Source organism: Lepus europaeus, chromosome 7, assembly GCF_033115175.1.
Source record: "Lepus europaeus isolate LE1 chromosome 7, mLepTim1.pri, whole genome shotgun sequence".
NCBI lineage: Eukaryota > Metazoa > Chordata > Mammalia > Lagomorpha > Leporidae > Lepus > Lepus europaeus.
Window position 1 is genome coordinate 109,119,227 of NC_084833.1, and position 27,772 is coordinate 109,146,998.

The following is a 27,772-nucleotide window of genomic DNA, read 5'->3' on the forward strand; positions in this document are numbered from 1 at the left end:
GAATCTAAAAGGGAAAGGCAAAGTAAGAAAGGGTACAAAGAATTACAAATGAGGCCATTATGTCCGTACATAATTTAAAGAATCCTAACCTGCTGTGCTTTTTCAAGTGCTCACTTTCCCGGTGTCTGTGTGTAACTGGTCGGCAGTTTATTGCCGTCTGATCCCATGGATCATAGGCGTGAATATATTTAACTTATTTCCCTTTTTAAAATTAATCAATTTTATTCTTTATAGTGGTTTTAGGTTTTGTTTTTAATTACTCAAAAGAAAAACTTCATTTTTTAAGATTTAGCTTTCTAACTCTGTGCTTGTGCCTTCAACACTTTCACAACGATTTTCTGCTCCTTGATAAGGAAAGCATGCTTGATCCTGTCACGGACACATTTAGCACACAAGGAACCACCATAGGCCTTGCTGACAGGTTTTTCATTTTAGACCACCTCATCAGAGCTTTAGATCTCACAGCACAAACCCCTCGATGTCTGCCTGGGCACACGCCACATGCAGATTTTGGTGCCTTGCCAACCTTCTCAGTATAAACAATTAAGTTACCAGGAGTTCCGGACAGTCTGGTTTTGTTGGAGACTGTATAGTAGGGAGAGAATTGGGCAGAAATTGGGCAGAAAGTAAAGAGTTCCCATGCTTCCTACACACCCTCCTCCACTGTCACCATCAGCACCAAAGTGGTACATTTGCACCACTTCCATTGGTGAGCCTACACTGACACATCATTTCACACCAAGTTCAGAGTTTACATTAGGGTTCCCTCTTGGGTTTTAACAAATGTGTAATGCCATGCATCTACCATTGAGTATTTTACAGAATTGATTCACTGTCCTAACATCCCTCTGTGTTCTACATATTCATGCCCCTAACCTTGGCAACTACTGATTTTTTTAGTGTTTCTACAGTTTTGCCTTTTCCAGAGTATTATATAGTGGGAAACATATAGTATGTAGATTTACAGATTGCCTCTTTCCCTTAGTAATATGCATTTAGGTCTTCCATATATTCTCATGACTTGAAAGCTCATTATTTTTAGTGCTGTATAATACTTCATTTTCTGGATGCAACATATTTTATTTATCCACTCACCCACTGAAGGACATTTTGTTTGCTTCCAAGTTTTGGGGCAATTATGAATAAAGATGCTATAAACATGTATATGCAGGGGGTTGTGTGGACCTAAGTTTTCAGTTCACTTGGGTAAATGCCAAGGAGTGTGATTGCTGGATCATATGGTAAAAGTATATTTAATTTTATAAGAAACTGTCAAACTGTCTTCCGCAGTAGCTGTATCATTTTGTATTCCCACCACCGAAGTTGACAATTCTTCTTACTCTGCATTCTTACCTGCATTTGGTGTTTTCAGTGTATTGGATTTTAATCATTCTAGTAGGTGTGTTGTGGTATCTCATTATCATTTTCTGATCCTGTGGTGTTATACATCTTTTCATAGGCCTACTTGCCACCTGTTTGTCTTCTTTGGTGAAGTGTCTGCTCCATTGTTCAGTCAAGTTACTGATTCCTTATTGTTGAAGTTTTTTTTTTTTTAAGTTTCTGACTGATACATACAAATTGTACATATTGTGGGGTACCATGTGATGTTTTGATATATGAATACATTATGTCATGTTCAGATCAGAGTAAGCATATCTGTCTCATCAAAGATTTATCATTTATTTGTGATGAATATTCTAACTTTCCTTTTAAGATATGTAAAATTTAAAAAAATAATACTTATAAAGGGAAAATTCTGCCTTTTAAATATATATGCATACACACATGCACACATGGCATTATCATTACCTAAAATCACCAGATTGTGCAATGGAACACCTGAGCTTCTTTGTCCTATCTAATATAACTTAGTACCCAGTAATCAACCCTTCCCCACCCCTCCCTCCTTCTACTCTCCCCAGCCTCTGGTAACTACCTTTCTACTCTCAACTTCCATGCAGTCAACTTTTTTAGATTGCATACATGAGTGAGATCATACAGTACTTGTCTGTGCTTGGCTTATTTCACTTAACAGAATGTCCTACAATTCTATTCATATTATTGCAGATAAGAGGATTGCATCCTTTTTTGTGGCTGAATGGTTTTCCATTGTGTATACGTGTACCCCATTGTCTTTATCCATTCGTCAGATGTAGTATACACAGGTTGTTTCCATTCCTGGCTATTGTGAAGAGTGCTGCAATAAACATGGGAGTGCAGAATTTCTTTGCATCAGAGTGATTCTTGCCAGAGTGAGTTCGTGTCCCTTGTGCATCTACCCAGTGGTGGTTTGCTGGATCATAAGGTAGTTCTATTTTGAAGAAACTCTATATTGTTTTCCAGAATGGCTGTGATAATTTGCATTCCCACCAGCAGTGTGCAAGGATTCCCTTTCCTCCATATTCTTACTAGGGCATGTTATCTTTCGTCTTGTTGGTCTTAGCCATTCAATGAGTGCAATGCTCATTTTGGTTTTGGTTTGTATTTTTCTGATGATCAGTGATACTAAACATTTTTTGATGTACTTGTGGTCATATGCATGCCTTTCTTTGAAAAAATGCTTAGATCCATCACCCATTTTTAAAAAAAAATATTTTTTTATTTGAAAATCAGAGTTACAGAGAGAGAGGGAGAGACAGAGGACAGGGAGACGGAGATCTTGCATCCTCTGGTTCACTTCTCAGATGGCTACAATGGCCAGGGCTGGGCCATGCCAAAGCCAGGAGCTAGGAGTTTCCTCTGGGTCTCCTACATGGGCATCAGGACCCCAAACACGTGAGCCATTTTCGGTTGCTTTTCTCAGGCCATTAACAAGGAGTTGAATCAGAAGTGGAGCAGCCAGGACACAAACCAATACCCATATGGGATAGAGGCATTGCAGGCAGAGGCTTTACCCTCTACACTACAATGGTGGCCCCAGCCCATTTTTAATTTTTTTTTTTTTTGTCTTTGAACTGAATTCTTTACATATTATTAACTCTCCTCCAGATGTTTAACTTGCAGGTATCTTCTCCCATTCTATATGTTGTCTCTTCACTCTGCTGATTGTTTCCTTTGCTGCACAGAAGCTTTTAGTCTCATGAAATCCTATTTATCTATTTTTGCTTTTTTTTTCCCATTTGGGATCTGAACCAGTAAATTCTTGCCCATTTCAGTGTCCTGAAGCATTCCCTCTGTGTTTTATTCTAGTAGTTCATAATTTCAGGTTTTATCTTCAGGTCTTCAATCAATTTTGAGTTGAATTTTTGTATATGGTAAGGGACAGGACTCTGGTTTTGTTCATCTACATGTGCATATCCAATTTTTCCAGCACTACATATTGAAAAGACTGTTCTCTCTCCAGTGCAAGCTATTAGCACCTTTGTCAGAGAACAGTTGACTGTAAATGTGTGGGGTTGCTTCTAAGCTTTCGATTCTGTTTCGTTGGTATATGTATCTGTTTTTATGCCAATATACTGTTTTACTTATTATAACTTTGTAATACATTTTAAAGTCAGGTAGTGTTATGCCTCCTGCTTTGTACTTTTTGCTAAAGATTGCTTTTCAGGTGTTGTGTGTGTGTGTGTGTGTGGTTTAGGATTTTCTTCCCTAGTTGTGTGAAAAATATCATTAGTATTTTGATAGGAGTTGCAATGACTCTGTATTTGACTCTGGATAATATGGCCATTTTAACTATACTGACTATTCCATTCCATGATTACAGAATGTAATCATTTCTTGGTGTCCCCCCAGTTTCTTTCATGAGTGTTTTATAGTTTTCATTGTAGAGATTTTTCACCTTTTTTTTTTTTAAGATTTATTTATTTACTTGAAAGAATTACACAGAGAAAGGAGAGGCAGAGAGAGAGAGAGAGGAGAGAAACGTCTTCCATTTGCTGGTTTACTCCCCAATTAGCCGCAATGGCCAGAGCTGCTCCAATCCAAAGCCAGGAGCCAGGAGCTTCTTCCAGGTCTCCCACATGGGTGCAAGGGCCCAAGGACTTGGGCGATCTTCTACTGCTTTCCCAGGCCATAGCAGAGAGCTGGATCGCAAGTGGAGCAGCTGGGACTTGAACTTGTGCCCATATGGGATTCTGACATCACAGGCAGCGGCTTTACCCGCTACGCCATAGCACCGGCCCTTTTCACCTCATTTTTAAAAGTCTGGTTAAGGTTATTCCCAGATATTTTTCTTTTGTAGCTATTTGAAATAAGATTTTTTTTAAAAAGCTTTTATTTAATGAATATAAATTTCCAAAGTACAGCTTATGGATTATAATGGCTCCCCCCCCCCCCCCCCATGAAATAAGATTTTTAAAAATTTTCTTTTCCAGATAATTTGCTAGTGGGTATAATAGCACCATGGATTTTTGTATTTTGACCTTTGTATCATGGGACTTTGCTCAATTTATTCATTAACTGTAGTAGTTTTTTGATGGGGTCTTTGGGATTTTCTGTGTATAAGTTATATTATCTGTAATAGTGACAACAATTTGACAGTGCTTCCTCTCCAATGTGGATACCTTTTGTTTCTCTTTCATGCCCATTCACTCTGACTAGGACTTCCAGTACTAAGTTGAATAAAAGTGGTAGAAATGGGCATCCTTTTTTTTTAAAAGATTTATTTTATTTATTTGAAAGACAGAGTTACAGAGAGAGGTAGAGACAGAGAGAGAGGTCTTCCATCCGTTGGTTCACTCCCTAGACAGCCGCAATGGCTGGAGCTGTGCTGATCCGAAGCCAGGAACCAGGAGCTTCTTCCAAGTCTCCCATGCAGGTTCAGGGGCTAAAGGACTTGGGCCATCTTCCACTGCTATCTCAGGCCATACCAGAGAGTTGGATCGGAAGAGGAGCAGCTAGGACTAGAACCAGCGCCCATATGGGATGCCAGCACTTCAGGCCGGGGCTTTAACCTGCTGCGCCACAGCGCTGGCCCAGGAAATGGGCATCCTTATCTTCATCCAGATCTCAGAGAGAAAGCCTTCAGCTTTCCCCCATTTAGCATGATGTTAGCTGTTGACTTGTTCTCCATAGCCTTTATGACGTTGATGTACACTATTCTGAACCTAACCTGTTCAGAGTTTTTATTATGAAGATATGCTGCATTTCATCAGATGTCTTTCCTGCAGCTATTTAAGTTCATGTATTATTTTTGTCTTGAATTTTGTTGATGTGGTGCACCACATTTTGTGATTTGCCTTTGTCGAACAGTCCTTGTATCCCTGGGATAAATCCCTTTTGATCATAATGAATAATCTTTTTAATGTACTATTGGATTCAGTTTGTTGGTATCTTGTTGAGGATTTTGCATTTGTGTTCATCAGGATTTGGGTCTATAGCTTTATCTTTCTGTTGTATCCTTTTCTGGCTTTGGTGTTAGAGTAATGCTGGCCTCATAGAATGAGTTTGGAAAAATTCTCTCTTCTGGTTTTTGGAGTAATTTGAGAAGATTTGGTGTTAGTTTTTCTTTAGATGTTTAGTAGAATTGAGCAATGAAGTCATCTAATGCTGAGTTTTTCTTTGTTGGGAGCCTACAGACTTTTTTGGGAGACGAAGAACAGTCTGAGTGTCTTTTTTTAACTACTGATTCAATCTTATTACTTGTTATTGATCTATTTAAGAATTATTTTTCTTTATGATTCAATCTTGGTAAAGTAACTTTATTAAGGAATATGTCCACTTCTTTTAGGTTATCAAATTTTTGGTATAAAATTGTTCATGATAATCTCTAACAATCTTGTATTTCTGTAATGTTAGTTATAATGTCTACATTTTCATCTCTGATTTTATTAAAAATAAATACTTTTCCTCCAGCAGTAGAGACAAGGGCTGTAAACAATAATCAGATCTCAAAATGTCAATTTCACTCATATACATTACATTTTTTGTACTCTATTAGTTACCATACATCAGGGAAAGCACATGATATTTATCTTTTTGGGACTGGCTTATTTTGCTAAATAGAATGGTTTCCAGTTGCATTTATTTTGTTGCAAAGGGTAGGAATTCATTCTTGTTATTGTTGAGTAATATTCCATAGTGTATGTATACCACATTTTTTTATCTAGTCATTGGTTGATAGACATCTGATTATTTCCATATCTTAGCTATTGTGAATTGAATTATGGAAACAACCCAGATGTCCATCAACCAATGACTGGATAAAGAAAATATGGTATACATACACTATGGAATTTGGAAATACAGATAGTTCTTTCATATGCTGATTTCATTTCATTTGGGTAAATCCCCAGGAATGAGATGGCTGGTTTATATGGTATACCTAGAATTTTCATCTTTTTGAGGAATCTCCATATTATCTTCCTCAATGGCTATATTAGTTTACATTCCTACCAACAGTATTTTAGGGTACTTTTCTGCCCACATCCTAGCTAGCATTTATTGTTTTTTGATTTCTGTATGCTAACCATTCTAATGGGGTTAGATGAAACCTCATCATGGTTTTTATTTGCATTTCCCCGATGGCTAGTGATCTTGAGCATTTTTTCATGTGTCTATTGGCCATTTGAATTTTACCATTTGCAAAATGCCTGTTCAAGTCCTTTGCCCATTTCTTACTGGATTGTTCATTTTCTTTCTTCCTTTTTTTAATGATATATTTATTTATTTGAAAGGCAGAGATACAGAGAGAAGGAGAAAGACAGAGAGAGGGTGAGATCTTCCATGTGTTGGTTCACTCCTCAAATGGCTCCAATAGTCGGGGCTGGGCCAGGCCAAAGCCAGGAGCCAGGAGCTTCTTCTAGGTTTCCCATGTGGTTGCAGGGGCCTAAGTACTTGGGCCATCTTCTGCTGCCTTGCCAGGCACATTATCAGGGAGCTGGATTGGAAGTGGAGCAGCTGAAACTTGAACCAGCACACATATGGGATGCTGACATTGCAGGCAGAGGCTTACCCCCTTATGCCACAAAGCCGGCTCTGGATTGTTCCTTTTATTGTTGTTGAGTTTCTTGAGCTCTTTATAGATTCTGGATATTAATCCCTTATCAGTTGCATAGTTTGCATATATTTTCCATTTTTCTCTTGGTTGCCTCTTCACTTTGTTGATTGTTTCCTTTGCAGTGTAGAAGCTTGTTAGCTTGATGTAATCCCATTTGTCTAGTTGTTGCTTTTATTGCCTGTGCTTCTGGGATCTTTTCCAAGAAGTCTTTGCCTATGCCAATGTCGTGCAAATTTTCTCCAATGTTCTCCTTTAGTAATTTGATGGTATTAGGTCATAGATTTAAATCCTTGATCCATTTTGAGTTGATTTGTGTATAATATATAATGTAGGGGTCTTGTTTTGTATTTCTGCATGTGAAGATCCAATTTTCCTAGCACCATTGCTTGAAGAGACTATCCTTTTTCCAGGGATTAATTTTAACTCCTTTGTCAAAGAATGGTTGTAGATGCCTGCATTGACGTCTGAGGTTTTTATTCTGTTCCCTTGGTCTGCATGTCTATTTCCGTGCCAGTACCAGGCTGTTTTGATTATAACTGCCCTGTAACATGTCTTAAAATCTGGTATTGTAATGTTTCTGTCTTTGTTTTTGTTGTTTAAGATTGATTTAGATATTCAGGTTCTCTTGTGATTCCATATGAATTTTAGCCTCATTTCTTCTAGATCTGAGAAGAATGTCATTGGTATTTTGATTGGGATCACATTGAATCTGTAAATTGCTTTGGGTAGTATGGACATTTGGATGGTATTAATTCTTCCAGTCCGTGAACATGGAAGGTTCTTCTATTTTTTTGTGTCTTATTCCTTTCTTTAATGTTTTCTGATTTTCATTGTAGTGATCCTTCACCTACTTGATCAAATTTATTCCATGGTATTTAGTTTTTTTGTAGCTATTATGAATGATAATTCATAATTAGAAGTTCTTTCTCAGCAATGGCATTGTCTGTTTATACAAAGGCTATTGATTTTTGTGTGTTGATTTTATATCCTGCAACTTTACCAAACTCTCTTATGAGTTCCAATAGTCTCTTACGGGAGTCTTTTGGGTCATGTCATCTACAAACAGCGATAATTTGGCTTCCACCTTTCTGATTTGTATCCCATTGATTTCTTCTTCTTTTCTTTTCTTTTTTTCTTTTTTTTCTTTTTTTTTTTTTTTTTTGACAGGCAGAGTTAGACAGTGAGAGAGACAGAGAGAAAGGTCTTCCTTCCGTTGGTTCACCCTCCAAATGGCTGCTACGGCCAGCACGCTGCGCCGATCCAAAGCCAGGAGCCAGGTGCTTCTTCCTGGTCTCCCATGAGGGTGCAGGGGCCCAAGCACTTGGGCCATCCTCCACTGCCTTCCCGGGCCATAGCAGAGACCTGGACTGGAAGAGGAACAACCAGGACAGAATCCAGCGCCCCAACCAGGACTAGAACCCGGGGTGCGGGCGCCACAGGCGGAGGATTAGCCTAGTGAGCCATGGCACCGGCCAACCACTCTGTATATTTCACATGGAGAAGCTGTCCAGCTGTAGATGTAGAACCCGGGTTGCCAGCGCCACAGGCGGAGGATTAGCCTAGTGAGCCGCGGTGCCGGCCGACTTCTTTTTCTTACAATGGCTCTGGCTACAACTTCCAGAACTATATTGAGGGGGCCAGCTCTGTGGCGCAGCAGGGTTAACGCCCTGGCCTGAAGCACCAGCATCCCATATGGGCGCCGTTCTAGTCCCAGCTGCTCCACTGGAAGCAGTAGAAGATGGCCCAAGTCTTTGGGCCCCTGCACACATGTGGGAGACCTGGAAGAAGCTCCTGGCTCCTGGCTTCTGATCAGTGCAGCTCCAGCCATTGCAGCCAATTGGGAGTGAACCAACGGATGGAAGACCTCTCTCTCTCTCTCTCTCTCTCTCTCTGCCCCTCTCTCTCTGTGTAACTCTGACTTTCAAATAAATAAATAAATCTTCAAAAAAGAAGAACTATATTGAATAGCAATAGTGAAAGTGGACATCCTTGCCTGCTTCCAGATCTTAGTGGAAATGCTTCCAACTTTCTTCCCTTCCCTTCTCTGCCCACCCCGCCCTGCCCTGCCCTGCCCTTCCCTTTTCTTCCTCTGTTACAATCTTCCTTTTTGGTTAAGAGATTTTTTTTTAGGCCGGCGCCGAGGCTCACTAGGCTAATCCTCCACCTTGTGGCGCCAGCACACCGGGTTCTAGTCCCGGTCGGGGCACCGGATTCTGTCCCAGTTGCCCCTCTTCCAGGCCAGCTCTCTGCTGTGGCCAGGGAGTGCAGTGGAGGATGGCCCAAGTCCTTGGGCCCTGCACCCACATGGGAGACCAGAAGAAGCACCTGGCTCCTGGCTTCAGATCGGTGTGGTGCGCCGGCCGCAGTGTGCCAGCCGCAGCGGCCATTGGAGGGTGAACCAACGGTAAAGGAAGACCTTTCTCTCTGTCTCTCTCTCTCTCACTGTCCACTCTGCCTATCAAAAATTTTTTTAAAAAAGAGATTTTATTGTAATAGTGTGTTCTGATTCCTTGCTTATCATTTTTAGTGTGTCTGTTACAGATTTTTGCCTGTGGTTACCAAGAAGCTTTCACAAAAGTTCTTTTAATTATAGCAAGCTCTTTTGAAATGATAGCAACTGAACATTGATTATAAAGATAAAAGAAACAAAGAATGAAAAACATAAAGAAGTAAAAAACTACACTTGTGTTACATCCCCTCTTACATTTTGAATTTTACATCCTTCTATATTGCCTACCTCTCAACTTATTTATATAATTATTATTTTAATTGTTCAATTTTTTAGTTTTGTTACTAAAGATACGAATGATTTGCGTACCGTGTCTATAATATTTAGCACTCTGTTCTGTGTAGTTACTGTGAGCGCTGAGTTTCTGATACTTTCAGATATTTTCTTCTTACTTTCTAGCATCTCTTTCTTTCAGTTTGAAAATCCATTTTGCATTTCTTGTAGGACAGGTCTGGTGGTGATAAACTCTCTCAGCTTTTGTGTGTCTGGGAATGTCTATCTCTCTTTCACATTTAAAAGACAGCTTTGCTGGATGTAGTAGTTTTGGTTAGCAGATTTTTCCTTCAGGGCTGTGAAAATCTCCTTCTATTCTATCCTGGCCTGTACGGTTTCTGCCAGAAAGTCTGCAGTCTGGCAGGTTCAGACACCTTTATTTGTCATTTGTTTCTTTTCTTTTGCAGCTCTGAGAATCCTTTATCTTTAATCTTGGAGAGCTTGGTTTTGTCTTGGCATAGACTTGTTTAAGTTGAATTTGACTTTCTTTAGGTTTTGGATTTTTTTATATATATCATTTTTTTCCTTTTGCTTCCTGAAGTCCCTCTTGAACTCCAATAATTTATATATTTGCTCTTTTAAGTATATCTGTTAGAGTATTGAATCTTTTCTCTGTGTTCTCTTGAAGCTCACTGAGTTTTCTTAAAACAGTATTTTGAATTCTGCATCTGTCTGCCTGAGGTTGGGTAAGTGATGAAGGCAGTCCCTTGGCTATCTGTGCTGACAGCGAGCCGGGTCTTGGTGTCTGGGTCTTGGAGCTGCCACGTCCTGCACAGCCTGGAGGGTGTGCACTAGGCCCGTGTGAGGCTGGTAGTGATGCAGGCTGAAACAGGATGGCATCCTACCAAGCTACCCCTACCTGATGCTGGGCAGATCTAGAAGCTGTGTCTGCAAGTTCTGGCCTGATTGTAGGAACCTTGGCTCTCTCAGTGCCAGGTCTCACCACAGCAGCACTGGCACTGAGCTCCAAGGCAAAGCCTTAAGCTTACTCTCCTGTCCTGCTCTCCTGTGGTTATAATCTTAATCTTGCTGTCTGCCTGAGGTTGAAGGAGGGTTATGAGGCAGTCCCTTGACCAACCAGGCTGACGCTGAGCTGGTCACACCTGAGCCATGGCCATGTGGGTGTGCCCGATGCCTGAGTGTGCCTGCCGGGTCCATCCCACTGTGGTGTACTGTTTCACCTGTCGTCAGGGCAGGTCTAGAGGCTCCATCTGAGGATAGTTGCCTTTGGACTGTATCTGGTTCTGAGTCTTACCATAACAGGCCTGGCACAGAGCTCCAAGGCAAAGTCCTCTACTCACATGTTCACTCCAGTCCTCAGTAGCTCTAGTCTTGCTCCACTCTCTATCTACAGTAGGGACAGGGGCCGGGGAGGGCTTTCTGGCTTGAAAGTGTCAATTTTGTTTGGTCTGCAAGAATAGGCCTAGGAGCATGGACTGTGGGGTCCTGTCTGGGACTATGTTTTGCTGTGGAGGCCTGGTACTGGGTTTCTTTTTCCTTTTCTTTTTTTTTTTTTTTTTTTAAGATTTATTTTATTTATTTGAAAGGCAGAGTTACAGAGAGAGAGAGAGAGAGAGAGAGAGATCTTCCATCTGCTGGTTTACCCCCTCGATGGCTGCAGCAGCTGGAGCTGTGCCAATCCGAAGCCAGGAGCCAGGAGCTTCTTTTGGATCTCCCATGTGGGTGCAGGGGCCCAAGGACTTGGGCCATTTTCTACTGATTTCCCGGGCCATAGCAGAGAGCTGGATCAGAAGAGAAGCAGCTGGGACTAGAACCAGTGCCCATATGGGATGCCGGAGCTTCGGGCCAGGGCTTTAGCCCGCTGCGCCACAGCACCGGCCCTGGTACTGGGTTTCAATTCTTAGGTCTGGACTTAACTCACTCTCCTTCCTTGCAAGTGAGAACAGGGTGTTATTCTCCCCTTTTTGCTGCTTGGAGCTGGGGGAGGGGTGATATGGGAAACTCTTTCCTTTGTGACTTTTTCAATTCATCTTTTCTTATTATTGTCCTAAACCAGGCACTGTTGTTTCTCACCTTGCTTCCTTAATTCTTATGGGTTTCTTGCTGTTAACAGCTGTTCACATTGGTGTCCTGTGGGGAGAGCATCCTGGGAGCAATTTACTCAGTTGCTATCTTGCTTCTGGTCCCCTTATTGTTCAGGTTTTGTGTGTGTGTTTATGTGTTTTAATTTTATTTATTTATTTGAAAGGCAGAATTAGAGAGAGGAAGAGAGAGAGAGAGAGAGAGAGAGAGAGAGAGAATCTTACCCTCTGGTTTACTCCCCAGAAGGCCACAGTGCCTGGCATTTGGCATTTGAACCGCACCCACGTGAGATGCAGATGTTGCAGGAGGTGGCTTAATGCACTGTGTCACAACACTGGATCTGATCTGCCTATTTCGTAAAACAACTACACAGTTAAAAAAAAAAAAAACTAAAATTGAGTTAACATAAACTTAGTTTAATTTACCCTAGCGGTTATTAGAATAGGCACTAAATTTTGAAGATGAGTATTTGCACTAGGAAGCTGTTTATTGCACAATTTCCCATACCGTGGTCCATCTCTATGCTTCTCCTAACTGGAAATGCTATTATAAGGGGACAGCATGGTTGTGACTGGGCATGTTTTTGTACCAGCATCTTCATAAGTTGCTCCTGTGCCTTTAACCTGCTAACGGTTGATGGAAATGGAAAGGGACGTTGTTTTTCCCTGAAATGTGTTTAATAAGTTATAAAATCGACCAGCTTCATTATTACCAGAATATTTTTCCTACTTGGACCTTTACCTGAGTTAGAAGTTGAGTGTTTTGGATGATACATATGTACACAGGTATAAGGACAATTTCATTCAGAATTATTGATATAAAAATATTAATTTGCTGCATGTTATCCTTACTCAAAGGTTCAGGTTTTTTGTTTGTGTTTGTTTTAACTGTAATGTTAGATATTTCCCCTGTCACCAACATGACAACGGTATGGAACTGACAATACTTCCTTTCTGGTTCTGTTAACCACGCCCCATTTCAGAAGTTGTCAGGTAAAAATCTGAGGATGGCACTATCAACTCTTATCAATAGTCACATTCTGTAAGCCGATATGTGAGGAAAATGGGTTGGTCCTGTCACTTTTTAAAATTATATAATCTTGGCATTCACCCAGTTCGCTGAAACTACCAGTGACCCTGCTTGTAAGCCGTTTTGGTAGACCATCAGTGGGAAGGAGCTCTCTCTCCCTGACCACTAGGGTTGCATACAGAGAGAGGCTATGGGGCATGTTTATGGTGTTTAATTGTATTCTACTCTTTCCTTCACTGAAGAAAAACCTCAGGCTCTCTAATTTATGATCATTTTAACATTTCATAAATTATGGAAGTAATTTTTTGCTTCATTTACCTTCTGATTCATGTGCTTTTCTCGATTTACTCTAATAATATTTTTCTCAAATTAGGTTTGCAGTCCTGGGAAGACATTGACAAACTAAATTCATTCCCCAAACTTGAAGAAGTGAGATTGTTAGGAATTCCTCTTCTGCAGCCATATACCACTGAGGAGCGGAGGAAGCTGGTGGTAGCCAGGTCTGTTGTCCTGCTTTTTTCTGCTTTCTTATTATTTCATTAAAGGGCTCATGCACTGTTGCGGGGGAGGGGTGCCCCATGAGCTTACCCACCGTTTGAGCAGGATGTACCTGGAGGAGCTGCTTCCGTAGCTCCAAATCCTGTCTGGAAAGGACTGCAGTATGGCGAGGAAAGCATGAGATGTAATTGGCCTGCCAAGACCTCTGACAGACTCTCTCACAGATCTATTTGTGTGCTATTCAATATTTAGAATATTTGAATAAAATTTGAAATCACGAAGCACAAGTCTACATAACATGGAATCTGTCACCGTTGTCCTCAATTTGTCTGCTACTGTAGTGGCTTGTTCAGGTGTAAGTACCTGAAAGCTGGGCTAATGCTCTGGTGTTAAAGCCAAGAGAAGAGAATCTATGTGTTGCCCTGGGATATAGATGGACTGCTGTAACTTTTGTCTGCATCCCCTGACTCCCCTGGCCTTTCGTGTCTCAGATTCTGCCTCCACTGACTCCTGGGATTTCCCATGAGCGTTTGTTTTTTGTGTGAACCTTCAGCAGAAATAGAATTTCAGCTACATTGCTGAATTGGATGTGGACGTGGTGCTTGGCTTTGTCCTCTTTGTGCATTATGTATTTTAGTTTTGGAAGGGGGGCAGTAGGCCTTACTATTCCCAAAAGAAGAGTGATTCTTTAAACCGGGTATTGATCTTTCTGGCCAGCTAATGCCTAGCAGATCTGTGTGTACACATTAATAACTCACTGAAGAAAAACTGTCAGCATGCTTTTCTTTTAAGAATATTAAGTCTTACAGTAGGCTCCTATATTTTCTTTACACAATTCTTTTGCAAGCATAATAAATTAATTCTTGAATTTTTGTACTCAAATTGTACTAATTACTCTGTAGATCTGGGCTATTTAACTAGGTAACCACTGAACATGTATGCCTGTGAGCATTTGAAATATTTATTACCTGAACTCAAATGTGCTGTTGGTGTAAAATAGACACTGAGTTCCAAATACATTATATGAGTAAAAGAATGTGAAAAATAACACATTAAATATTTTTAATATTACCTGCTGAAACGATTATATTCTGGATATATTGAAGTAAGCACACATATTAAAATTTGTTTCGTCTGTTTTGTTTTCACTTCTCCAAGATGGCTGCTGGAGAATTTAAAATTACATTTGTGGCTTGTATTTTATTTATTTAAGTTGGGCAATGCTGCCTAGAATCTTATTTGGAAAGGTGAAATATAATTATGAAGGTCAGTTTTACATCCACATATGAAACTAGGTTTTTGTCCTTTATTTTTCCGTCACTTTGGTTCATGTTTAGTAGTTGTACACAAGCAGAACTACATCAAACATGTACTTTCAAGAGAATAAGACTGGGCCTCAGACCAGTTATTTTTATTTCTAAAACTAAAAATTTTTAGTGGTTTAAAAATGTCTTTACTTTGGTGTTCACTTACAGATTGCCTTCGGTTTCCAAGCTTAATGGCAGTGTTGTTACTGATGGTGAACGAGAAGATTCTGAAAGATTCTTTATTCGTTACTATGTGGACGTTCCGCAGGAAGAAGTGCCATTCAGGTAAAAAGTCTCTTATCAGCTCCATAAGATGCTTCAGAGGGTGTTGAGGCAGTGCAGGGAATACTACTTCAGAGCAAAATTTAATAATCTGTTATTGGATCCTTCTTAGAGTCCTCTGATAATAGCTTTTTTTAAAAAAAAAAAAAAGAAATACAAAAACAAACCTATTTTATCTCATTTTCCACAATGTATTTCTTCTAGCTTTGCACTTAACAGTAAGAACAACTGAGTGAGTATTTCACTAACTCAAATTACTAGTCCCCATCATCAGTTCCTTTTGATCCTCTCCACATTTCTGAAAACCTACCCCCAAAATTGGTCTCTTCATTCATATTGCCTCTGCTTTTAGGATAGACTGAATTCTGCAGAATGGAAGATTGGCAAATGTGTAGCTGGCTCATATACTGTGAGAAAAGGCCTGGGAGATAAGCATGTGTCATTATGCATATTTTTGGGGGGTGCACTAACTCTAATACCCTATTAATGTAAAAGGAAAGTAGCAGGTATGAAACAGGAAAATAAACAAGAAAGAAAGACTAAAATGGGTTGCTAGTTGTTGTTCACTAGAATTGCTTACCAAAAAAAATTATTTGTTTTCCTTCCTTAATGATTTTAAGAATGATATCAATTCCTATTTTGGACAAATAGGATGAAGTTAGGGCTGTGAGTCAAATTAGTTGATGCTTCTGATTACAAATGTCTGTGATTCTAATTAGTTCTTATTGAACGTCTGTTTTCCCAGAGTTCTTTACTATTTGTAGACTTTAAGGGGGTTGACATTCTAGAAGGCTCACCCAATGATGTATAAAAAGATTTTATGGTATTATTAGTGGTGTTTTAAAGCCTAAGCATTTAAGCATAGTCGACAAATTAAGTACAGTGTTTGAAGATAACTTTTAAAAATTAACTAAGAACAGCCAGGTGCAGATACTGTATCTTTTAACAACCTAAACATATTGGGTTGAACCATGTGAGATATTTTTTAGGTTAAAAAAATGGACTAGTATTTATATTTTCATGTAGTTCCATCTAACATATTAGTGGAAGAAGTAAATGTTCTAACTTTGAGCATAAGTGTATCATTATAGTTTACTTAACTCCGGTATGTTACAAGAAGGTGATGCTGGTATAATTATCCTACTGGCATTTATATACTAGTTGGTACTTTTTTAAAAAAAGATTTATTTTATTTATTGGAAAGGTAGAGTTAGAGAGAAGGAGGAAGAGGGGGTGGGGGGAGAGATAGAGAGGCCAAGGCTGGGCCAGACTGAAGTCAGGAGCCAGAAGCTTCATCTGGGTCTCCCTCGTGGGTGAGGGGCCCAAATACTTGGGCCATCTTTTGCTGCTCTCCCAGGTGCATTAGCAAGGAGCTAGATGGGAAGTAGAGTAGATACCCACTACCCCACAATGCTGACCCCTAGTTGATAAACTTCAATCATGAGAGGATTTATTGCAAGGGCATTGGGGAAGCTGAAAGAATCACTGGACAGTATGAGGAATCTTACACAGGCCCCAAGAGAGACAATGACAGCCCTGGTATCAACTCATATTCTACTTTTATCACTTCTGGCACTGTCATCTCTAGACACTGTAGTGCTGGAATTTACCACTGGACATTTGCAACAGTGTCATTGGACCTTTGGTTCTCTTATGAGTGTTGAAAGTAATCTCTCACTGACCTTTCCTTTTCCATTTGAAAATATTTTTCAAATAACTACTGTGTGGTTGATGATGCCCCAGGTGCAGTAATAAAAATGAACAGTGTGCTACTAATATGGCACTCACGTTCTGCTGGGGCCTCGCACTGACCTTTACCTTGTCCCCAGGAGTCAGAAATCTACATGAGGCCCACTGCTTGGCTATGTTTAGGGCATGTGCTCACACTCTGTCCCAAGACATGAGAGGGATTATCTGCTCCATTCTCGCTCTTGTGGTAAAAGGTAGAATCTTGGCCAGTGCCACTAATTCTCTGCCTGCGGCGCCGGCACCCCGGATTCTAGTCCTGGTTGGGGCACCAAATGCTGTCCCGGTTGCTCCTCTTCCAGTCCAGCTCTCTGCTGTGGCCTGGGAAGGCAATGGAGGATGGCCCAAGTCCTTGAGCCATGCACCTGCATGGAAGACCAGGAGGAAGCACCTGGTTCCCGGCTTCAGATTGGCGCAGTGCGCCGGCCATAGTGGCCATTTGGGGGGTGAAGCAACGGAAGGAAGACCTTTCTCTCTGTCTCTCTCTCACTGTCTAACTCTGCCTGCTAAAAAAAAAAAAAAAAAAAAAAAAAAAAAAAAAAAAAAAAAAGTAGAATCTTGTTTCCCTGATCTTGGGACTTTCCCCAAAGCAGGAACAATTTGACAAAAATAATATACACGGTAGTCTGTCACTTGAACTCTCCAACATCTGTGCCTTGTTTTCTCCATAGTTACATATATATTTTAAAGATTTTATTTATTTATTTGAGTGGTAGAGTTACAGACAGAGAGAGGGAGAGACAAAGAGAAAGCTCTTCCATCTGCTGGTTCACTCCCCAAGTGGCCGCAGTGGCATGAGCTGGGCCAATCTGAAGCCAGGAGTCAGGAGCCAAGAGCCAGGAGCTTCCTCCAGGTCTCCCACACGGGTGCAGGGGCCCAAGGACTTGGGCCATCTTCTATTGCTTTCCTAGGCCACAGCAGAAAGCTGGATTAGAAGTGGAGTAGCCAGGACACAAGCCAGTGCCATATGAGGTGCCGGCACTGCAGGCAGAAGCTTAACCTACTATACCACAGTTTAGCCCCCTCTCCCCATATGAATATTTTAAAAAATTATTCTTCCCCACAATAATGTATTCCTTGTACAAATGAAAGCATAGTTCTCTCCCCTAAAATCAGATAACCCACATCTTACAAAATGCTATATTTGGCTTCAAGTTTTGGTATCTGCATACTGTCCATTTCTCTTTTACTTCTATATTTTGAAACTTACCGATTCAGTTGTAAAGTTAGCTACTTCAGTATACCCTTTAGAAAATAATGGGGAGAATAGACAAAAAAGAAAACGAAGATTAAAATTTATAAATGTTTATATGACACAGCAAGGAACAAAATATAAATATGGATTGGTACTGTCATTTTTGTACTCTGGTCCTAAGGCCATAATTGGTATTTATGACTTCTCTCTTCATTGTCTGCCCTTTCATTTGCTTATAACTGACTTTGCCTTCAGGTAACTTTCTCAGGCATGGTTTTTTATCTGTTTGGAGATCAAGAATGGATGTCTTTCTCTCTGGTGGGATCTGTATCCTTGGTAGTGTTTTCATAGTCTTGATTTTTTTTTTTTTTACCACTAGGCCTGGTAATACCAGGAGATAGCAAATGTTTTTTTATTATCCCTTGGCTTAAAACTTTTTTTTTTTGGAGGGGTACTTTTGGGTTTGTGATTAATAGAAATTACACCATGTAGTTGGCAGTCTCAGCTGCCAGTTGGAATACTTGTAGTACTAGTGGAGATATTTCTCTCTTAGGTTCTCAGCTCAGTAGAACTCAGGAATATGAAACAACACTTTTGCAAGTTGGTCACAAATGTGATCACAGATATATCATGTCTTTCCCTTTCGCCCTTTGGTATGCAGAACTATTTATTTTGACCAAGGAATAACTGGCATCCCTTTTGTTCTTCAAGACCCATCCCAACTGATCTAGTGGTGGTACTGTCTTTGTGGTACCCTTTAGAGAAACATTATTGCTGTGGGTTAGTGTTTTGGCTGCAAGGGGGTCAGAGACTACCTGTTCATCCTAATACTAAAGACCCCATGATTGATTAGCTCCTGCAAACTATTCATGCAGACTATCTTAATTACTCTCTTGCCTTGCTACCTATTTATGGAATTAAAACTACTTTTCCACTCATTAAAATGCCTGTGCTTGTTTTCTTCTATCTTTGAAATCGAAATGGGCAACCTGATTTCAATGTCTGCTACCTGCTTGCTTGGTTAATAGTTTTTCAGAGGTATGGGTACTCTACTTGCTAGTATATGTTCAAGGTGTTGGACTAGGAAGGGTGTTTTGGGTCCTTTTAGGGTCCATAGATGGAGAATGTGGTGGAGGGGTAATATGGGTGACATTATTCTTGTGTCCTGAAGATGTCCTTCCATATTACCCTCTCAAATATGTGGCATCTCAGCTTCCTTTAAGCATAGGTTATCATTGGCTACAATTTGCAGCCAGGCAACTGGGCAAACATTTAGAATCACTCTCAGTCACTAAGAGTGAATTCAGAATTTCTGATAAGCGTGCCTATATCAACAAAGCTAGATCTAAAATTGCTTTTCCTTCCTTGGTTTAACACACTCAGAATCTGTTCCTGTACTTACTTGCTGTATGTTTGTCCATATAAATGACCAAAATCTTATCATTCTTGTGGTGTTTTTGTAATTAACCTCATGGAGTATGCTTTTTTCTGATGTTATTGGAAGTAGATGTATGTGGGCAAGGGTGAAGCAACTGGGAAATTGCTTTGCTCTTCTTGCAAGAGAAATTCTCTCGGGCAAGCAGATTGGATGCCTTTCCAAGCAAGAGAGGAACAATGTCCTTCAACAAAGGAGGAGGGGCTCACCAGCTGGCAAGGGGGGGCCTACACAAGGCGAGGGATTCGGGGTGCTCCCAACTTCTCAGATCCTTCCGTATGCCTCCATTTATTTTTTCTCTTTCTCTCTTATCAAAGCTCCAACTTTCATGCAATAGTCTCAATGTGGATGTAAACTTAACTGAGTTGTAATTTAGCAACCCAGAGCATTAAATGTCATGTGTTTGCTTTCTTTTTTTTCTTTTTTTTTTTTTTTTTTGACAGGCAGAGTGGACAGTGAGAGAGAGAGACAGAGAGAAAGGTCTTCCTTTGCCGTTGGTTCACCCTCCAATGGCCGCCGTGGCTGGCGCGCTGCGGCCAGTGCACTGTGCTGATCCAAAGGCAGGAGCCATGTGCTTCTCCTGGTCTCCCATGGGGTGCAGGGCCCAAAGACTTGGCCCATCCTCCACTGCACTCCCGGGCCACAGCAGAGAGCTGGCCTGGAAGAGGGGCAACCGGGACAGAATCCAGTGCCCCTACCGGGACTAGAACCCGGTGTGCCGGCGCCACAAGCGGAGGATTAGCCTAGTGAGCTGCGGCACCGGCGAGAGCATTAAATGTCATGTGTTTGCTTTCATGACCACTTCATCTCTATTGTTATAAGAGGGGGAATAAAAGGTCCTTTTCTTAATAGTACCTGGTTCTAGATTGTGCCTGAAGCCTAGTTTATGGGGATTTGACCTTAATACTCCTTTCATTTAAGCTATCTGCACCCTTAGACTAGCAGGTGCTCTACCTCGTAGTAGAACTTTTCATATTGTTCTTGGTAATGCTCTTTCAGTCAACTATAGCATTCCATGTGATCACAGGTGATAGCCATATTTATTAGTCATGGTAAGGACTTAAAGAACCCTTTCTATGAACATTAATATGTTATTCTCTGCCAGAAAGAAATCCAAAATTTCCCTTAATTACATGAGGATCTGGCCAGTCATCTACTCCTGGTATCAATTTCTTAGTGCAAACAACAGAAATCAACTCTGACCAGGGTAAGTAGGCTGGGAATTTACTACAGAATAATGCAAACTATGGAGCCCAGAGAATTGACAGAAGAGGAGACGATTAGGCCAGGGCAAGATTGAATGGAAACAAGGCACAGGAAGGTTTCTGTTTCTTGCTATACAGCAGGGTTCTTCCCGTGCTGGGCATTGGGCAGTCATCGGGATGCTGCTGGGCTCTGGACTCCATGGCTCTCAATACTTAGAGCCATGCCTTTGAATTCTTGACACTTCCATATCTTCTGTAATTTCTGTTAGCCCTTGTGTCTTTGCATGACTCCTTAAGATTTCAAATTCCAGGTACAATTATATTTGTGTCACCTTTCCACGTTCTAGCTTTCAGGGAGGAGAGAAAGAGAGAGTATGCACCCCTCTTCACTTTATGTGGTGAGAAGTGGTTCTCCTTCTTATCTGTCTTGGGTTTTCCCCCAGAATCCCCCAAGGGTGGGGAACCTTTTCTCTGCCAAGGATCTTTTGGATATTTATAACATCATTTGTGGGCCATACAAAATTATCAACTTAAAAATTAACCTGTAGGCTGGCGCTGTGGCATAGCAGGTAAAGCCACCGCCTGCAGTGCTGGCATCCCATGTGCGTGCCAGTTCAAGTCCCGGCTGCTCCACTTCTGATCCAGCTCTCTGCTACGGCCTGGGAAAGCAGTAGAAGATGGCCCAAGTCCTTGGGCCCCTGCACCCATCTGGGAGACCCAGGGGAAGCTCCTGGCTCCTGGGTTTGGATCTGTGCAACTCTGGTCTTTGCGGCCATCTGGTGAGTGAACCAGCGGATGGAAGATCGAGCGCTCTCTCTCTCTCTCTCTCTCTCTCTCTGCCTTTCCTTCTTTCTCTGTGTAACTCTGACTTTCAAGTAAATAAATAAATTATCCTGTTATTTAGATTATTGAATTTTGAGTCCCAACTGTGGTTGCCTTGGCAGGGCCACAGCAAATGATTTTTCAGGCTTTATGTTCCCTACCCCGATAGATGCTGGATAGCCAAAGTTAACATATCTACCATAATACCTTTTTCCTAGTGGTTTTTCATCTAAGTCCCTTGGTAGAATTATCCATTATCAGCAAATACTTTTTTAAGCCCTTGTTATGTGCCAGGAACTGGTTAGGCACTTAATAATAATAATAATAATAATAAAAAGGAACTATAATAGCATTCATGCTAATGGCATTGTTATGAATTAAGAATAGTATTTGTGCTGTACTTATCTCTTGCACATTTTACAAGCTGTATGCATTGTCTTTCCCTAAAATACAAATGAATCATGATAACACAGTCCATGCTTAGTAAAAGGCAAAATAGATAATTCATTGTGTCATCCAGAGTCACATTTGAGTTTTAGTTTCCATTAAGAATGAGGTATCAATTGTTTTTTGTTTGCCTGTTTGTTTTTTGAGGAAGTGTTCCTTTTCATTTGACCATGGAATTTTGTGTTTATTTTGATTTTCCTATAAATGTTAACTTCTACAACAGTCCTCCCTTAGTTTGAGTCCCTGGCTTTTCCTCCTCCTTTAATTTTCTTATATTGTAACAGTTAAACATGATCTATAGCTCTACTTAATTTAGACATAAGGAAGAAAAATTACCCAGAACGTCTTGGAGGGCGTGGGTAAAGAGCCGTTGAGATCAGCTGAATGTCCGCTATGGCAGCACAGTGATTTTCTGAGTCAGCTGGATTGTTCACGTGTTTCCATCTGCTCAGTGGTGCTGGCAATAGAAGACTCTCAAGATAATGCAGAGAGTTATGCATTCTCTTTCCCTATCCCAGAACAAAATGCAAGCTCTAGTTACAGGAAATATTAGAATTTTTTATGATGAAAGGAATAAAAAATTAGGGGACTAATGGGAGACATATGTATATGTTTTAAAGTTTATCTTGCAAGAGGCTTATAATTTCTTGTAGGTGCTCAATTATCCTTTTTACCACTTTTTACTAAGAGTTGGAGTTGAACGTTTCACCTCCGTACTACAGATGCTTATGGTGGTAATGGACTACCACAAAAACTAAGCATATCAGTCTTCTGTGTCGTATTTGTTTACTTTGTGAAACCACTGAAGATAAGAAACCTTCTTCTGGTCCTTGGCCTTTGAACATCAGAGTTCTGGGCCTTCCAATCAATAGACTCTTTCTTTTCAAGTTTTCATCTGTGCCTGTCTGCTCGTGGCCTGTGTGGCAGAGGTATGTGTTTCAAAATAAGTTCAGCGTGTGCTGCAGGTGGCTGACAAGATATCCTCACCGGGCCGGTCCAGTTTCAATTACAGGATTCTCATGCCTTACCAGAACTTCTAGGAAATGACTCTAGATTCTAGTTGGATTGCAAAGGATAGTTTCGTTTATTTACTGAATGCCTCCTATGAAGAGGCACTGGGCCAGAAGCAGGAGATAAAGACAAAAAAGTAGTGTCTGTTCTCAAGGAGCTTGCTGTTAGGGCCAAGCTGGAGATCGGTTTCTTCTGCTGGATCTTCCTCACATTCCCAGCCTCTGAAAATTAAGTTACCCCAGCACTTAGTCCTTGGATCGCATCTCTTCTGTCATCTCTCACATACTTGTAGCCAGTCCATGGCTTTAAATGACTTCTGTTTTCTGATAAGTGCCAACTTCATATCATCAGCTCTGATCTGCTCCTACATTCTAGTCTAGAATTTCCAACCACCTGCTTGACATCTCCCATGGATGTTTAAACCTAGTATATCTAAAACTGAACTTGTGATCTTGACATCCTCCATAACCTGTGCCCTGCCCTCCACCCTTCCACCACCATGTCCACTCCTCTGCAAGATTCCTCCATATTCCCATTCTTGCATTTGCTCAGGGCAAAAACCTTAGAGTCGCCCTTGATTTCTTTCTCCTACCCCTAGCCCCACCACATCTAGCCCATTGTTTTTTTTCTTTTTCTTTCAGCTGTACATTCAAAAAATATACATAGCGTATGACCACCATTTACCACCCACTTTAGCTCAAGCCTTCACCCTCTTTTTGTCTCTCTCTTGCTTGCTTTCTTTTGAAAAATTTATTTATTTGAAGGTCAGAGCTACAGAGAGAGAGGGAGAGACAGACAGATCTCCCATCTACTGGTTGACTTCCCAAATGACCATAGCTGAGCCAGGCTGAAGCCAGGAGGCAGGAGCCAGGAGCTTCATTCAGTCTCCCATATGGGTTCAGGGGCCCAAACACTTGGGGCATCTTCTGCTGCTTTTCCCAGGACACTAGGAGGGAGCTGGATAGGAAGTGGGGCAGACGGGACGTGAACCAGTGCCTATGTGGGATGCTTTCGTTGCAGCCATGGCTTTTCCCACTGCATCACAATGCTGGCCCCAAGCTGTCACCCTGTCTTACCTGTGTTCTTACAGTGTCCTGCTGACCAGCCCTGAAATCTTCCCTTGCTCCAAGGTAGCCTTTCTCCATATAGCAGCCGTGTTATAAAAACTCAAGTTTATAAAACAAAACAAAACAAAACAAAGCATGGCCCCTGCTATTTCCAAACACACGGGGCACACTCCTACCACAGGCCTTTGCACCTTTCCCCTTGATGGGAATGTGCCCAGTTACCTGCTTGATTCTCCCTCGCTGCACTTCGCTGTTAGGATTCTTTCTCTGCCTCCTTTGTCTAAAATAGCACACTTTTGTAATTCTCTTAAGCTGCTTTTGTTTCCTTGTCATTTATCAACACCTGACCTACATTTCTTGTACCTTTTCTGTCTCTCTCCGCCATGCTGTAAGCTCCGTGGAAGTCGAGACATTGTCTGTTTTGTGCCTTGCTGTCTCCCTAGCACGCAGATCAGTGCCTGACAGTGGAACAGCTGTTAGTAAGGTGATTGAATGAGGCCAGCGTGTGGCATAGTGGGTTAAGCTGCTGCCTGTTATGCCAACATTCCATGTGGGTGCCAGCTTGAGTCCCAGCTGCTTCACTTCCAATCCAGCTCCCTGCTAATGCACCTAGGAAAGCAGTGGAAGATGGTCCAAATGTTTGGGCTGCTGTACTCATGAGAAAGACCTGGAATAATAAGCTCCTGGCTCCTAGATTCGTATGGGTCCAGCTCTGGCCATTATAGCCAGTGGATGGAAGACCTCACTCTCTCTTTGTGTGTGTCTCTCCCTCACTCTCTTTGCTCTGTAACTCTGCCTTTTAAATAAATACAGAAATCTTAAAAAAAAAAGATGATGGAATATTTGCATTATGTTATGGGAGCACTAAAGAGGGGGCTTAGGTCTGTCACAAGAGATTTCTTTCCTAGAAAATGAATGAGTTAACCTGGTGAAGGTGAGGGGAGAATGTTCCAGATGGCTGTGAGTAACACAGGACATAAAGGCCCAGAGCTACAAAATGTGTCGGGTATGTGCACTACTTTCCATGCGGTGGGACTGGAGACAGGCAGCACATGGGGAGAAAGGTGGGAGCCTGGACAGGCTTTGGAGACTTGAGTATGGTGCACTAGGAGGTTTTAGGGTGGGGAAGTCCCAAGGGCAGATCTTGGTTTGCTGTTGAAGGGGAAGCTAGGAGACACCCCGACCCCTAGTTAACAGTGGAGACTTTAGGCCAGCGCCGCGGCTCAATAGGCTAATCCTCCGCCTTGCGGCACCAGCACACCGGGTTCTAGTCCCGGTTGGGGCGCCGGATCCTGTCCCGGTTGCCCCTCTTCCAGGCCAGCTCTCTGCTGTGGCCAGGGAGTGCAGTGGAGGATGGCCCAAGTGCTTGGGCCCTGCACCCCATGGGAGACCAGGATAAGCACCTGGCTCCTGCCTTCGGATCAGCGCGGTGCACCGGCTGCAGCAGCTATTGGAGGGTGAACCAACGGCAAAGGAAGACCTTTCTCTCTGTCTCTCTCTCTCACTGTCCACTCTGCCTGTCAAAAATAAAAAAATAAATAAATAAATAAAAAATAAAAAAAACAGTGGAGACTTTAGTAAGCAAGACATGAGCTTTGGACACTGTTTAGAGAAGTGCACACATTAACACTGCATTTCACTATAGAATTTGAAGTGGTTCTCAGTTTTCTGGTACTAGCAGTCCTAGATTCTTTAGGGGTGTATACATATCATTTAGACAAGAAGAAAGCTCCACACCCAGGGCTCCTGCACACATTAATGTGTTCATGTTTAATATTTTTGCCTTTGAGCAGATGTCTATTTAATGTTGCCTTTATTTATTGATTTTTCCTTTATTTGCTTTCTCTCTCCATTTCCTCCAAGAGATTAAAGTACCTCATTAGTACCTAACTAATACTCATACATAGTCCTCTTCTGGTTCATCTTCGACAGAAAGAGAGAAAAAAAAAATGTATTTTTTTTTTTTTTTTTAGAAATCAACATATCGTATCTTTTGAGGCTCAGGGATTTTGTTTTTGTGGACAGCAAGGGGAAGTTAATGCATTAGTTTGGGGTGTCTCTTTTTTCATGCTTTAAAAATTTTGCTTTTCATAAAGGGAGTTAGCAGAGACATAGCTCCAGTGAACAATTCTTTAGTGGCAGAAAGAAACGCTTTTGTCAGAGACAGGGTGGCGAGGCCAGAAACAGGTTATCTTTAAGGCCGTTACTCTCCTTTGGTTCCTCACCTTCTGTGCGTCCTGAGGAACCTCTACAGTGCGTCCCGGGAAAATCCTTCTTTATGATGTCCAGGGTCATATCAGGAATTCCTCAATGCTTGTTCTACTGTCGTTAGTGGTCAGTGCTTCGTAGCATATGGAGAGTCAGGTTTTTCCTGCATCAGACCGATGGCCTTTCTGATGAGCAGGAATTGTCTCTTCGGGCCATGGTAAGAGCAGGCCAGTGGCCTGCACTTGGTCGCCGCCCGGATGAAGGCTCGTTTTGTCTTGGATGCTGGAGAAATCCTAGTGCCCTGTGCCCCTTCCCTCATCTTCCTTGCGCACAGAGGACCTGCTGTTGTGAGGGACATTCCTAGCCTGGACCTGTGTCTCCTGGGCTTCTCCGTGCTGCCAGGCTCCATCACCCGCTGTCAAGGCGGTGACACAGCACCGCGCGCATTCAGCTCTGAGTCCAGGGGAAACAGAAGGGGCATTCTCCTGGGCGCACCAGGGAGAGCCTCGGGAATGCGAGCTCTCAGCCTTTGTCATGCCAGTTACCTGGGACTTTTTTTTTTTTTTTTAATTTCTTGCTTTCCCAGCCAGCAAAAGATAGTGACCCCTCCTAATCTTGCTTGGAGATACTTATGAGTGCTGGAATCTGCTTGCAAAGGGAGGAGAGAACCAGCCCTCCCAAATCGGGTCTTGGGGGCAAATGTCTTTGCTGTTTGAACTTCTGCTTTGGCCAGGACAGGGGCCATTTTTATCTCTTTTGTTTTGATTGCTTTTCAGAATTAAAAAAAATACACCCAGACATTGCTGTTCACATATTAAAGCTGATGATAACTCATATTTGCTATATGACACATTATTTTTTAAACTAGAAAGAAATAATTCTACAGATAAAATTGAAGTATCTCTGCTCTCAGTCCTATTCCTTATTCTATTAGCAAGCATTACTATGGATCCTTGGTGTCTATTTTATGTATTTTATAATTTCATTAAAATGTAAACTAAGATATTATAATTCCATGTCAATCTGCATTCCTCTTTCTTCTCTCAATCTGTGGCTTTTCAGTCTAGCCGTTTTTAATTTTATTTTTTATTTTAATTTTTAATTAGTTTTTAGCAGATCCAATGTGCTTTGTAGATACAAATTCTAAGAACTAATGCTATTCCCTCCCTCCCTCCCCGTCTCTCTCCTACCCTTCTTCCTTCTCCCTCTTTTTTTTTTTTAGTTTTTGAAATAACATTTTAAATTTACATTACAGTAAAAGAATTTAATACTTCACCGAATAAGTTTAACAAGTAAAAAGAAAAAAAAACAAACAAACCCTAGTTTAGTGGGAATATAGACAATGGCTATAAATAATAATTAAGTGGAAAAATGACCATTTCACTAAGTAAATTTTAAAGTAATCAATAGATCATTAAAACTATAGTAGTATAACATTCTTAACTATTGGTTTCACAAAGGTATAAAACAAAGTTTTACAAAACTATATCTAGTCTTTTTACTTTGTATTTTGTTGAAGGCTTAAATTATGCTTTATTCTTATTGTATCTTTTTAAAAGAAATCTGCTCCCATCCAAGAATCTCCTAATTTTTTTCTTAAAGTGCTTCCACAGTTGCGGCTTTGATCGGACTGGGATTTATTTTTGAGTGCGGCTTCAATGAGCGATCTGAGAGTTTCTTTCCCCTTGCGAGGGAAGTTGGTATTCCCCGCTGGTCTGCAGTGGCCTCTCAGTCACAGGTCTCCTTGCTTGTCTGCAA

General features: G+C 41.3%; 1 protein-coding gene across 8 annotated transcripts in view; it reads left to right on the plus strand.

The window, feature by feature from the left end:
* The window catches only part of TBCEL (tubulin folding cofactor E like), an 89,346-nt gene that overhangs the window by 36,487 nt on the left and 25,087 nt on the right, over window positions 1-27,772 (plus strand). For all 8 annotated transcript variants that reach the window (XM_062197219.1, XM_062197217.1, XM_062197215.1 and 5 more), the window contains 2 exons: window positions 13,165-13,291; window positions 14,765-14,881. In XM_062197219.1, coding sequence (XP_062053203.1) covers window positions 13,165-13,291; window positions 14,765-14,881 — 244 coding nt within the window. The remainder of the gene's footprint in view (window positions 1-13,164; window positions 13,292-14,764; window positions 14,882-27,772) is intronic.